This window comes from Castanea sativa, chromosome 7, assembly GCF_040712315.1.
Source record: "Castanea sativa cultivar Marrone di Chiusa Pesio chromosome 7, ASM4071231v1".
NCBI classification, from domain to species: domain Eukaryota; kingdom Viridiplantae; phylum Streptophyta; class Magnoliopsida; order Fagales; family Fagaceae; genus Castanea; species Castanea sativa.
Window position 1 is genome coordinate 29769312 of NC_134019.1, and position 13653 is coordinate 29782964.

The 13653-nt window shown below is 34.1% G+C and overlaps 1 protein-coding gene across 1 annotated transcript; it reads right to left on the reverse strand.

Annotated features, from left to right (window-relative positions):
* Positions 1-1296: 1296 nt before the first annotated feature.
* LOC142642066 (uncharacterized) lies at positions 1297-2771 on the reverse strand. The gene has a single exon (XM_075816416.1). It carries the CDS (start codon positions 2693-2695, stop codon positions 1511-1513), a length of 1185 nt encoding a protein of 394 aa, XP_075672531.1. The 5' UTR covers positions 2696-2771; the 3' UTR covers positions 1297-1510.
* Between the last annotated feature and the right edge of the window lie 10882 nt (positions 2772-13653).

Genomic DNA, 13653 nt, shown 5'->3' on the forward strand with positions numbered 1-13653 from the left:
TTTAGACCAGAAATTGGAATACAACAAAGTAGAAGGAGCAGCTCAGTTACAAGCAATCCATGTAGATCAAGTTTCTCACTGTTCGAGAAGACACTCCTCTCCACACTTGACTAACCTTGTTATATTTTTTTATAATAATTGACGGTTTTTAATGGTAGCTTTTTATTATTATTATTATTATTATTTTATAGAAACATTAGCTTTGTTTTGAAGGTTTAATTCAAGATTGGACATTTACGCACAAAGCAATGTCATAAAAATCAGTGAAAAATAAGACATTTATGATATATTGTCGTCGGTACCAACTACCACCGACACAGTACAGCCACAGCATACGCCAAATAATAATAAGAAAGTGGATCATCATCAACGATATATATATGTCAAAATCAACTGCATTTAACGACTTTGCTTTATGAGTTTATTGTGGTTTTCCATACAAAGACACACAGTCAGTAGCAGTAAAAATCAAAAGGCGTATTTTACATTCAGGTTATCCACGTTTCTGCAGACAGAGAGAGAGAGAGAGATGCTTTCACTATAAGTTAACACGTGGAAATTTCTCCGAACTCAAAGTGAAAAAATTACCAAACATATCTGTCACAGTCAGTTTACATTTCTGCCAAACTGTAGCGAAAGATCCAAGACACATTTTTTTGTACTGGACAGCCTGCTCACACTTTTTTCACAATTTCTCTTACATTATAATTTTTTTTTTTATAAATAAATCATTAATGAGATGTTTCTAGAAATTTAATTTGATGCTTTCTGAGGAAAAAAAAATTGACTGAGGGAAAAAATTTAAGGACTTTTGGAGCAGTGCTTCAGGCTTCACAAAGAGTACGTTTAGATAGAATTTATTTTATTGAAATTAAAAATTGAAAATTGAAAACATTGTAGTAAAATAATTTTTAAATGTGTAAATAGTACTGTAAGACTTATTTTTAATGAAAAAGTTGCTAAAAAATAAAATTGGTAGGACCTATAAACAGTGCATTTGTGCACTATTAATAGCTGAATAGTCAAATCTTGCGGCTGGGTTAAAAAAAAAAAGAAAAAAAGAAGCAAAACGCGGGCAGACGTGGGATCCAAACGCCCTCAAAGAACGTTGTGAGCTCCATGGTAGGACCGACATGTTGGACTCATCTCTTTTTTAACTACCTAAGAATTTCCTGTGACTGAGAGCAACTTCTTTTTATTATTGAGTATTCTTTGCCCAGAAACCACTTTTACAAATTTAGTGAATTACAAATCAAAGGGGCCAAAGGTAAAGTCAAGCTAACCAAAGATACAAACTTGATCAGAAAATATAAGTAAAAAACTACTATATTCCATATACAAGCATCCCTATGATTTTAATAATACGTGTACCTGCCTATATCAATATTTATCTTATACAATTTTTTGGTACAGCTTGCTTCTATGTTAAGCATTTCAAATTGATACATTTTCTTATTCATTCTCTAAGAAGGAACAATAAAAATAAAAAATAAAAATATATGACTGACAATTAGGACCTTGGTTTTTCATCACCATGACCATAGGCATGTCTGCACATAGCATTCGGTTTCTGAGAAGGCACACACAGTTGTGAAGAAGCAGGGCAGCCCTGTAGACAATTGTACCCCAAGCTACCGGAAACTGACGTGCCGCCGGCAAAGAACTCTGCCGGAGGCTTTCCGATCAAGAAATTTCCGTCCAAATACAACCTCCTTAAAAACTTGTTCTTGCTGTACTCCAATGGGATTGTGCCACGTATTCGGTTGTAACGAAGTGTTAGAGACGCTAACTGAGGATAACTAGCGAAATTCACAGGCAAGTACCCATCAATGCCGTTGAATCCCAAATCTACGGCCACGAGGTTGCTGTTGCCACCGGCGGGCTTCCAAACCTCGACACGTGTCAAGCTGTTATTGGCCAAGTCAACTTGTTGCAGTGACGGCAAGAGAAAAAACCAAGGTTGTAATGTCCCCGTGAAAGAGTTTTCACTGAGTTCCACGACTTCCAACTGAGTCAATCCGTCAAAAGACGAGTTTGAGAGATACCCAGATAAAGAATTGTGCTTTAGAGCGAGTTCAAGCAAGTTTGGTGGGAGTTTAGGGAGTGACCCGGTGAGATTGTTGTAACTCAGATCGAGTCTTCTCAAGTTTGAGAGCGAGTTGATTGAGTTTGGAAGAAACCCAGTTAGAGAATTGTGAGAAAGGTCCAACGAGTCAAGAGATTTAAGGTTGGAAATGGATACAGGGACTGAGCCAGAGAAGGAGTTGGATCGGAGACTGAGGGTTTGGAGGTTTGAAAGAGAGGAAATGGAAGAAGGTATAGGGCCAAAGAAAGAGTTATCAGAGAGGTCAAGGTAAGTGAGTTGGGAGAGTTGAGAAATGAGTGGGGTGAGTGTACCTGAGTAACCAGCTGGGTCGAGAACGAGGTGGGTGACTCGGGTCGACTCAGGGTTGCAGGTGAGGCCGCAAGTGAAGGAGGTGCGGTGAGGGACGGTACATGGGTCGGTGGTGAAGTTCCAAGAGGCTAAGCAAGACCAAGGTGGAATAGAGGAGGGTTTGATTGAGGCTTTGAAGGATTTGAGGGCTGAGATATCTGTGGGTGAAGTGAGGGCTTGGACTTGGAGAGTTTTGGTGTGGAGGAGACAGAGGTGGAGAAGGAGGAAGAGTAGGAAGTCGGGGATAGTTGGTGCTGACATTTTTGGAAGTTTGGGTTCTTTCTTCGGGTTGCAGAGACTTTTGAGAGAGAGAGTTTTATATACAGAGATTGTGAAAATTGAGAGGGTAAATGTAGTGTAAACTTATGTTATGTACTGTGTATAGGTGTGAAACTGCGTAATGGAAGTGGGGTAGTGTGTATACTGTCACACACTACTGTGTTGTTTGTGGAATTCGAAGGGTTATCTGATTCTCTGTCTAGTTGGAAAGCACTCATTTGAAGTAATGATATTTTATGCACGTTTGTGCTTGACTAGATTCTCCCCTGTAAAAAAAATCAAGTGGATTTATTTGATAATAAAACATAATTATCAAAGAGCAAATATCTTTCTTAACTAAAAAAAAATTATATACTAAGTAATATGGTAAAAGTATACTAATTAATGTTAATAAGATTGTGAGTGACTGAGTTATGACTATATATATATATATATATATTTATTTATTGGCTAATAAGGGACAAAGAATAATATTAATACAAGAAGGGATTTCAACATTTTAAACCCCATACTACTCCTCTAGCATAAGATAGGGTAATCAATGAGACCGTTTTATTAAATCAATCTTTCAAAGTGTGTTGGTTCTCTATAAAAAAAAAAAAAAAACTCCTACAGGATGTTTAGGATTCAGATGTATGGATCTCACATGTATGGTATAATAGCAAAAGCAAGGGAGGAAAGGAAAACCCAACCATCAACCAAAAAAAAATGCTTGATAAAACCCACCTCATTAAAATGTGGGGACTTACATTTGTTGCATCAAAAGTCCAAATAAATTGGTAGGTGTTGATGGTCATTTCACTATAAAAAAAAAACTCTACAAGTCAGTGTAAGCCAAGTCCAATTATTTTTGACCCATTATACATATTTTGTAACATTTTATTTTTCTTTTGCATGGCTTATTCCCATTTATCTATCTTAAAATTTGAATCCTTACCATCGGTGGATACAAAAGACAAATGATATGTCGATAAAATTTTTACACTACTTTCATAATAAATTCTAAGTAGTAGGTTGTTATTGGTTGTTATGGGTGGGCAAAAAAGTAATTTAAGTTGTTGATTCAAATTAGAACTAATAACAATTTACCACTTATGATTTGTTGTGAAAGTTTTGTAAAAATGTTATGACCGTAACAATTTTCTACACAAAATAGTGACATGTGTACCTTTAGTAATGCATAAAATAATGACGCAGATAATCTTTTGTAATAAATATCCACTATGAATTCTATCATTATGATAAATATCTACTATAATTTCCTTAAAATACTCCGACAATTATTTTCCTTTCTTTTTCCATGTGCCAAAAATAAATGATTTTTTTTAAGGAAAATGCTAACGAATGCCCTTAGGGCATTGTTTAATAATTCATTTAAAGAAAGTTTTTATGGTGAAAGAAAGAAAAACAATTAATGTTTTGACAGCTTTTTTAATTTCCCATAAAAGTGATGTCAAAACTTTCCTAAAATGGATTGTTAACCAATACCCTAAGGGCACTCGTTAGCATAACCCTTTTTTTAAATGTCCTTAAATGCACACAATAAATTCCACAATTATGATAAATATCCACTATAAGCTCCTTTAGATACTCCATCCATTTGTTTCACATTCTTTTTCCATTATCTATTATTAATTTGAACCCTAACAATTGGTGGATGCACAAAACGGTGACATTTGTACTTTTAGCAATGCATAAAACAATGATACATATAATATTTTGTAATAATTATCCACTATAAGCTCATTTAAGTATTGCATCAAAGAAAAGTGGGTAATATTAATTATATTCAAATAATAGTTAAGCTCCTTTGTGTTTTATTAATTATTATCAATAAATCAATATAATCATTCAAATAATAGTTACATTTTTTCTCACCTCTCTCTCTCTCTCTCTCTCTCTCTCTCTCTATATATATATATATATATATATATATATATATATATATATATATATATATATATGAGCAAACCATAACATGAAGTCCACAAGTATAAGAGTAATATTCAACCACACAAAAATTTATAGGTGTGCATCAATTACAAAGTTTAGTTAACTGAGGGCTTAAATCTTTTTAAAGAAACCGAGTGTTGCACGTCAGTCCAAATAGTATTGTGTAATCTCTTCCAAATAAATAATATTTAGAAATATATATATATATATTTATTCTATTTCTCTTGTGCTATATCTATTATTATTGTGTTTGCACTAACAGAAAATAAACAAATTAAACATAGACTCATAAACTAACAACATCACATGATTCATATGGATCATATTAAGCAAAGGAGTAGATCTTGGGATGGATGCCATACATTGCTTAAGGATCGCAAATTTGAGGTTATTTAACAAACCCCTCAGTACCTACAACACATATTCAGATTAAGAGAACAAAAGAAATTAAAGAACCCAACAATACTATATTAATTACAACTCAAGAGCAAAATATTTTGAAAAAAAGTTTTGAGAAAAAGTTAAAAACTAGTTTCTACCTTTGTCACTGTTAGAGAAAGAAATTTTGAAGACTTAGAAAATGTGAAAAGTTGCTGTGTGTGAGATTAAAAAAATAGAAAAAAGGTTTTAGAACACATGGAGGCAAAAATCAACTTTCTCTAGATAGGTTTTTGGATGGAGGTATAAGTTGAGTGTGTGTGCGTGTGTGTCTATGTGTGTGTGTATATATATATATATATATATATATATATATATAACTAGGGTTTTCTAGGTCTTTTAGAGGCTTTCGGACGTTCCTAAGGACCTGGAGGGCTGTCCAACTCGAAAATTCAAACTTTGGGGCCCTAAATTTGAAAACATGGTGTTTTAGAAATGAGGCTGTGCTCGTAGCCTCATGAAGGTGAGTAATTAGAACCCTAATCGGATTGAACTAATGACACAAAATTCAAATGGCTATAATTCAATCATTTTAAATCTGAATTAGGAAATTATTTTTGTCAAAGTTGAAGCTCAAAATGTCCAATTTCCAACGAAAAAAGCCACATTCAGAAATTATTTATGATTAAAATGTTTTGGTTAAAATAGTGAGAAAATGTCATTTTTCAGCATTGTTTTCAAAGGAATTTGAACACTTTTGACTTGTAATTTCCTTGGAACCATTAAGAACACTTTAGTTACCCATAGTTAAAATATGTCAAGCTCATCATTGAGGCCGAGAATTAAAGGTTATTAATGGTTATAAAATAAAGTGTTTACAAAATGTATTTATATCTTGTATTGTATAATTATTTAAATTTTGAATTTACATATTGTATAATATTAAAAGATACCTTTTTAAGAGACTTTAAAAAAAAAAAAAAACAAGAGCAAATATTAAAAAGTAGATTGGAGTCATTAAACTAAACGTAAATTAAAAAAAAAAAAATGTAAGTCCGTCAATTTTAAAAACAAAAAAAAACAAAAAAATGTAAGTCTAAAAGACGGTTGACTCCACTAGAATTTAAGAAGGGGATGTCAAACTTTATAAAAAAAAAAAAAAAAAAAAAAGCTAATTATATTGAGTGCACGGCTTCCTAGAAGGCTAGAAGTGCACGGCTTCCCTGCAGAAAATGCTAAAAAAAAAAAAAAAAAACCCAACAACGCTTGGCTCTGTATGAAGTTGTGATCAATTGTCTAATTATATTAGGAGAGAGAGAGAGTGAGAGTAAATACCAATGATCACAATTGTCTAATTATATTGAGTGAAGCTCTGAAGGGCAATCCAAAATTGGGGTTTTGTTTCCAGTTTTATATTTATAATATTTCTGTGCTTCTCTTTTAGATCTTCCGAAATCAGACACTCCCTCAGTCTCTTTCTCTCTCATCTCAAATTAGATTTTTGGTTTTTCTTTTTTGTGAACTAAAATTTGATTGGTTAGGCTAATAATAGGCTTTTTATTTTATTTTATTTTGTTAACTTTTGGGTTGTGTAGTGTTGATCTTTGGGTTGTCTTCTTGGACCATATTTTGATTTAAGGGCCAGGGGCCAAGATTTGGGAGCGTGGGAGCAAAGATAATTAAGTTGGGAGGGGAGGGGGGGGGGCGGAGGGAATATTTCGTAAAAAAAAAATCAGCATGTTGTCTTCTTTCCTAAACTAATTAGGGAAATACCCCTATTTTGAAACTTTATTTTCTCAAAATCGAGTTAAGCCCTATAGCGACGTTTTAAAGAGCAAATAGTGACATTTTTAAGGACTTATAGCGGCGTTTTGTAACTCGAGCTCCATGAAGTCAAGTTATAGGTAAAAAAAAAGAAGAAAAACTTGCATGTAACTCGATTTCATGGAGGTCGAGTTACAAAATGCCGCTATAGGTCTTTAAAACGTCACTTTAGGCTCCTTAAAACGTTGTTATAGGGCTCCAGAATTTTTTTTTTGAAACTCGATTTTGAGAAAATCGAGTTTCAAAAGAGGGACATTTTCCTAATTAGTTTGGAAAATGGGGTATTTGTCCATTTTTTTTGTGCGAAATGGGCATTTGCCCATTTTTGCCTAAGTGGGGGGCTAAATCGTAATTTAACCTTAGTGTAAAGGAGATTTTTCTTGAAAAAATATCAGCGGAGGCTGCAGCCCCCCAAGGCCAAAATGTGACTTTGTTCATGGGTCCATATGACTCTTTTACGTATATTACCTTAAAGGTATAACAACTTAGTAAAGTTGTCGGCAATGAATTGATTTTTCTCCATATATTCTTCATACTGTTAGGAAAATATATTATGTTTTTGTGGTATGAATAAACATGTACATGCTGTATGTACAAACTTGAGTATGTTGTATGTATAATCATGTCCATACTTGAAATAGTGTGCATGAGTATGCCAAGCAACACCACAATAGTGACAAAAATGAGTAGTCTTAGGACTACTTTTATTCTTCAAAGGAAGTCTCTAGATGCAAACTTACACTCTTAATTAAAATTTGATTTGATGTGACCAATGATATTAGGGCTGTACATGGTGCGGTGCGGCCAGTTTTGGGAGGCTTTTTTGCACCGCACCCTACAGGGGCGGTTTCCCCTTATCCCTGACCGCACCTTACATATGGAGAAGTGGGAACTGGTCTACACAGGGTGCGGTGCACCATGCAGGTTTGGTGCGGTGCGTTTGGTTTTAAAAAAAAAATCAAACCACAACAAACAACCCAGTACAAAATCATCAAACAACCCAAACATTCATTAAAAAAAAAAAAAACAAACATATGCACTATATTTCTCTAATACCCACAAAAAGATATCTCAAAAAAATTCACAATCATTCTAAAAAGTTTAGCAAGACAAAGCATAGTTAGTAACCTAGATACTAAGCATCAAATGAATTCACATACCTAGTAGAAGAATGAGAAGCATAGTAATCCTAAGCATTGACCATCAAAACATTCTCTATGAACTTCCAAAGAATAGCTAGGACAAAGAAGAAAGAGGAGAGGAAGACACTTGGAGAATGGTGGCATTGAGCAGCGGAGGACGGTGGCAGGCTGGCAGCGAGTGGCGAAGGCTGGGGAGAGAGAGAGGGGTTGTGACGAGAGAGAAAGGGAGAGCAAGGCGCTGTGGGCTGATGCGAACCTCAATCGACACGCTTTGAGACCCAACAAAAATATTGGAATACTTACCCAAGAAAGCTAAAATTCAGATTTTTGATAGAAACCCTGACCCTACGTTTATAATCGAAATGCAAACCAAATGTATAAGTTGACATTGACCCATTGATTATAAAGAATCACAAACCAAATGTATAAATTTTGAACGTCACAAGGAAGAATCCTTGATAAGTTCATAATTTTTGAAGAACCAAAAGAAGAGCAAAGCCTCACATTTTCTGATTTTTATTCAATAATATAATGAAAAACGTTTACAGACTTCAAGGCCTATTTAAGGGCTCTATAAAACTTGACAGACAAGAAAATATATTCTAAAATAACTCCTAATTGATACCTTACCATATCAGGAATCAAATTTGACCTAAAAAACATTAAATGCACCTAAAAACAAGGAAAATACCTAAAAAACGTTCCAAATAATAAAAGCCCTAAATTCAAGTAGATTTAGTCTGAAATAGCAGCTCTAGAATATGAAAAAAATCTCCATTAACTGATATAGAGCTGTAAAGTCAATCAGCCATTAATCCACGCCGTAAATCACTCCCAATTAAGCCAGATCAGCCCTCAATAGCTTGGATTAAATTTATTACGTCTTCATCTTCCTTTGGGCCAAGCTTAGAATGTCCAGCTTTAGAATCAGCCCAAATCTCTTGAATCAGCCCATTAAGTGCTTCTTTGATCTTCTTGGATTTTGCTCTTATAATAGGCCCAACTAGAACATGCAATGGATTCTTGAATGCTTGTTGATTCTCATCATGGGCTGTGGTGAGAGAGAAGACGAGAGAGAGGGAGAGTGATATAATGAGAAATCAGAAACTTAACCTAGGATAAAATGACGTCGTTCCATAATTTTTTTTTTTTTAAAGTCCAAAACGACGTCGTTTTAGAATCAGAAAATTTAAAAAATAAAACACAAAAACGGCATCGTTTATATCACATTACCTAACCCTATTTAACGTGTTCTTCTTCCTTCTTCAGATTCAACGGCGCCTCTCTATCTCTCTCAGTCTCTCACTTAGTCTCCTCCATCATCTTCTTCTTTAAGGCTCTCTCTATCCCACTGAAGCATAAATAAATAAATAAATAAATATATATATATATATATATATATATATATATATATATATATATATATATATATATATATATATAAGCGGTGCGGTGCGGTTCTCATCGGTGGGCAAAACTCACCACCACTCACCGCACCTATTAGCTTCGGTTCTCGGCAAACGCTGCCGTCCGCCGCGCCGGACACCTATGGTGGAGCTCTAAGTCGGGCGGTGAGGTGCGGTGATATCGGTGGTGGTCGGTGGCGGTCGGTGGCTGAACAGGCCTAAATGATACCATAATGGTGACACTTGGATACAAAATCAATTTTTTCTTATAGCCTACGATCTATGACTTCTACAACTGTCATGTTGTAATTAACATGTAGATTAAGTTAGTTAGTATGTTAGTTGTAGTCGTTGCCACTGCAGCAACTTTCTACTAAGCTCTCTTACTTTGTTCGTATTATATACAAACACAATAGTAATTAGCTTGATAAATTAATATGAATTATATATTTTCTCTTAATTTTTGATAAACCACATGAGGGTGTTGACCATGTATTACTCGAAACGTAAAGCTATTATTTACTATTGGAATTGATAATCATTATCATCATACAAATATGGCCTGGAACACAGCCACCACAAGGCTAGTCTCTTTTGAGGTGTGGTAGTAGTAATACTATGCATGTTATGAATTATTATGTTATTAATCAAAGTAACTAAAAAAAAAAAAAAAAATCAAGCTAGCCATTTCTATTAATTTGAGTTTTTTTTTTTTCCAAAATGAAAAAAAGGGATGGAAAATTGATTAGAATATGAAAATAAACTAAAATTATTTTTTGTTGGTATGCACAAAAAGACATTTTTTATAACTACATTAAAAAATTAAGTTGTTTTTGAGTTGAAGTGACATTTAATGGAGAACTAGGTACGACAAAGAAAGTAAATCCAAACAATACTTAGTGTTAGGGGAGTGTACCAAACTTTTGATATTTTGAGGGATGGAATTAAATTTATTGCTAGTTTTAAGGATATAATTTGCACTTTTGTCATTCAATAATTGAAATTTAGGATTCTATAGATTAAGTAGTCACAATATTTTCAAATAATGCATTTTTAGACATATTACATAATACTTGTTATAAATGGTGTTAGGGTACTTTTTTTTTAACACCTAATTCTATTTGAGTACCATCTGTTTATACCACTAACAAGTTATTGAGTTTTCCCAAATATTTTTGCTCTATTATTCTATTAATCACAAATATTTCATATCTTATTATCTAAATTGGGTCATGATATAAACTATCACAAAAGCCCAAAAACTCATATTTTATCCAATTTTATTATCATTATTTAGCTAGGCCCAAAACCGGTCCTATGAACCCAATACACACATCATATTATATTTAAAGCCCAAGAATACTTATGCTAGACAATATTCAAAAAGCCCATGATTCATGTCCATGGCAAAACAATTTTATCAATGGAATTCAAATCCATGATCAAAGCCCGTGATTTAAACTCATGGCAATATCCAAAGCCCAATTCTCATTGGCAATATCAAAACCTAGTTCTCGCTGGCAATATTTAAAGCTCAATTCTCATTGGCAACATCAAAGCCCAATTCTCATTGACACTATTAAAAACCCAAGCTAACTACTTGGCACTATTCTATCAAAAGCCCAAGGTTATTAATACTTGGCAAAATACTATATCGTAATTATTCCACTTAAAAGTCCAATAATGAACAATACTTTAGATTCTTAAACCTATTACTATAATATTACAAGCTCATGGAATTTATGAATTATCTATTCTCAAAACCCATGGCAATCATTTTATAAAAGCCCACAGAAAGTTATTATTAGACCCATGACATTTATTTATTTCATGTTATAAACTCATGTTCATTATCTATCTTACATCACAACGTTCATAATATTTATTACCAAAACTCATGGTAATTATTCATCCTACATGTCCATTATGATTATCTATAGAGAAACTCATGAGAACATCACATTATTCCATCATAGTGGTTGTTACCATACTTATTTAAAACTCATGATAAATATTATTCTCAAGAAAAATATTGGAGGTCATTATTTAAAAAGCCCTAAAGAAAATATTATTTACAAAGAAATCCATAGCAAAAATTATGAGAAACTATACAAGTTGTTATTTAAAGCCCATGGAAATTAATGCCCAAAATCTATCACAGATATTTATTAAAGCTCATGGATTCATTTTATTTCTACTAACAACTAAAGCCCATGAGGAGTAAAAAACTCATGGCAAAACATGTCTTTAATGCCCATTTTGTAGGACCAAGAATCTCATGGAGTAGGGAACAAGCCCAAGCAAGGAAAGGGCCATGTGGCCCAACTAAAAATGTTGAAATGGAGCAAAGTTCCAGCCCAAAAAAGTCCCCAGCAAGAGGCTTGAGAGAGGGCAACCAGCCCTTGTTCATCCCTAACCAAGGAAACAACTAGAGGCCCCTACAAGAGAACCAAGCCTTTGAGGATGAACTATGGGCTGTCCCATCAGTTTTCTGCCACCTTCTACCTGATGTGAACAGTGCCCAAGGGCTGTCATATTAGCTAAAGTCTAAAGGATGATGGGACTCCATCATCTTCCTCAAGACTGCACCTCCAGCGGAAGGGGAGCTGAAACCAAATTATCCAAACTTCAACAAATTGACGCTACAAGTGTTAAAAACGTTCAAGATGTGATTCATGTGCCAAGTCCATGAATCCTAAAGGGGAAAAATTGGGAACATGTAGTTTGGAGGGCATAAAGGGATCTCCAGCGGAACCCTCTGAAGTGGACTTAAACTTTGACACCTTACTTGGGGTGTTGAATCCTACTTCCTAGGGTCCAAATCTCAGTTGCAGCACTAGGATTCTTCCTTAATACTTGCCTTAATCCCATTGGCTGAACACAATCTCAGCAAGCTTAGTATTTAATACAAGATTACCCCAAATACTACCCATGTGTGACATTGCCCAAAGAAGCAAAATAGCCCCAAAAGCAAATCTCTCATTTTTGGGCCAAATCCAAGTTATTACTTCAGCTGTCTTGCTCCCCTGAATCAGGCCTACGTTTTTTTTTTTTGGATTCTCGTTAATTAATGCTTCTTAAAACTCCATTATAAAAGCATAATCACTCAGGCCTCAAACACAGTAGCTACCCTCTCTGAAATTCTGGGTTTATTTGCTATCTTGGTCATGGTTTAGCCTCCCTCAAGCTCACCACTCATCATCCTTAGCCCACACTCATCTAATCTCAGATGTTCTCTTCCCTTTTTCACACAAACACAGCCTATAAATGTCTCTCAACTAGTCATAAACAGATCACTCACAAAAAGCCTTGATCTTGGTATTAATCCCATCTCACTCACTCAAAATAGCCCACATTCACCTCATTCATGCCTTATAATTATACACTCACCAAAATCTTAGTTTAATACTTGCTGCACTGAGCTGGGAATCTTTCTCTCCCTTTGTTCCATCATATTTTTCCTCTTTTATTTGTAACTATGGAGCCTTTAATCCTTTATTATTATTATTATTATGAAGGATATAATGTATTTGTAACAATTGAATTTTTCCTTAACATTGATGTAATGATGGCTAAAAGTACTATAAATTCCCCTAACCGAGACACACAAGGACCCCCAGGACTGAATACCTTCATAAATTTATTTAATCATTAACTTCTGGACTTTTAAGTGTAATTTCACCTCTACCGCTGGAGGACTGATTTGAACTATGACACTGTAAAAAGGACTAATAATATAACAACAATAACATGTTTATTGTGCTTTATTGTTGTCTTCTTGTTAGAGTGCAGCCTCCATCTCTTGCTTGGGCGGACTTACACAACACTGAAAGCCTTTGGGCTTTATTTCAAGGGCCCATTGTCGAGTTTCGGCTTGGCTACCCCATATTCTATTTGGGAACATCAAAATTTTACCCTCAACAAATGGTTATAATTTTTAAAATTAAAGAACTTTTGGAAAGATGAATAATGTTATATTTTTTGGTTGGAACCTCATTCATTGTAAACAATATACTGAGAATAAATAACAAAAGTTATTAATAGTAAATAACTTACTGAAAATAAATAACAGAAGTTGGTTTTCTAATAACAAGATATTACGTGTCAAGGTGTGACACATCCATTCATTTTGAATATTAAGTCACAATTACCTATAAGATTCTCTATTTATTAATAATAAGGTGTAAATACACTTTTAGTTCATACATTTTGACCCGATTTCTGTTTTGGTCTCTAC

Excerpts from the sequence above, each read along its gene's own strand:
- LOC142642066 (XM_075816416.1), bottom strand. The coding sequence starts at position 2,695 with ATGTCAGCACCAACTATCCCCGACTTCCTACTCTTCCTCCTTCTCCAC.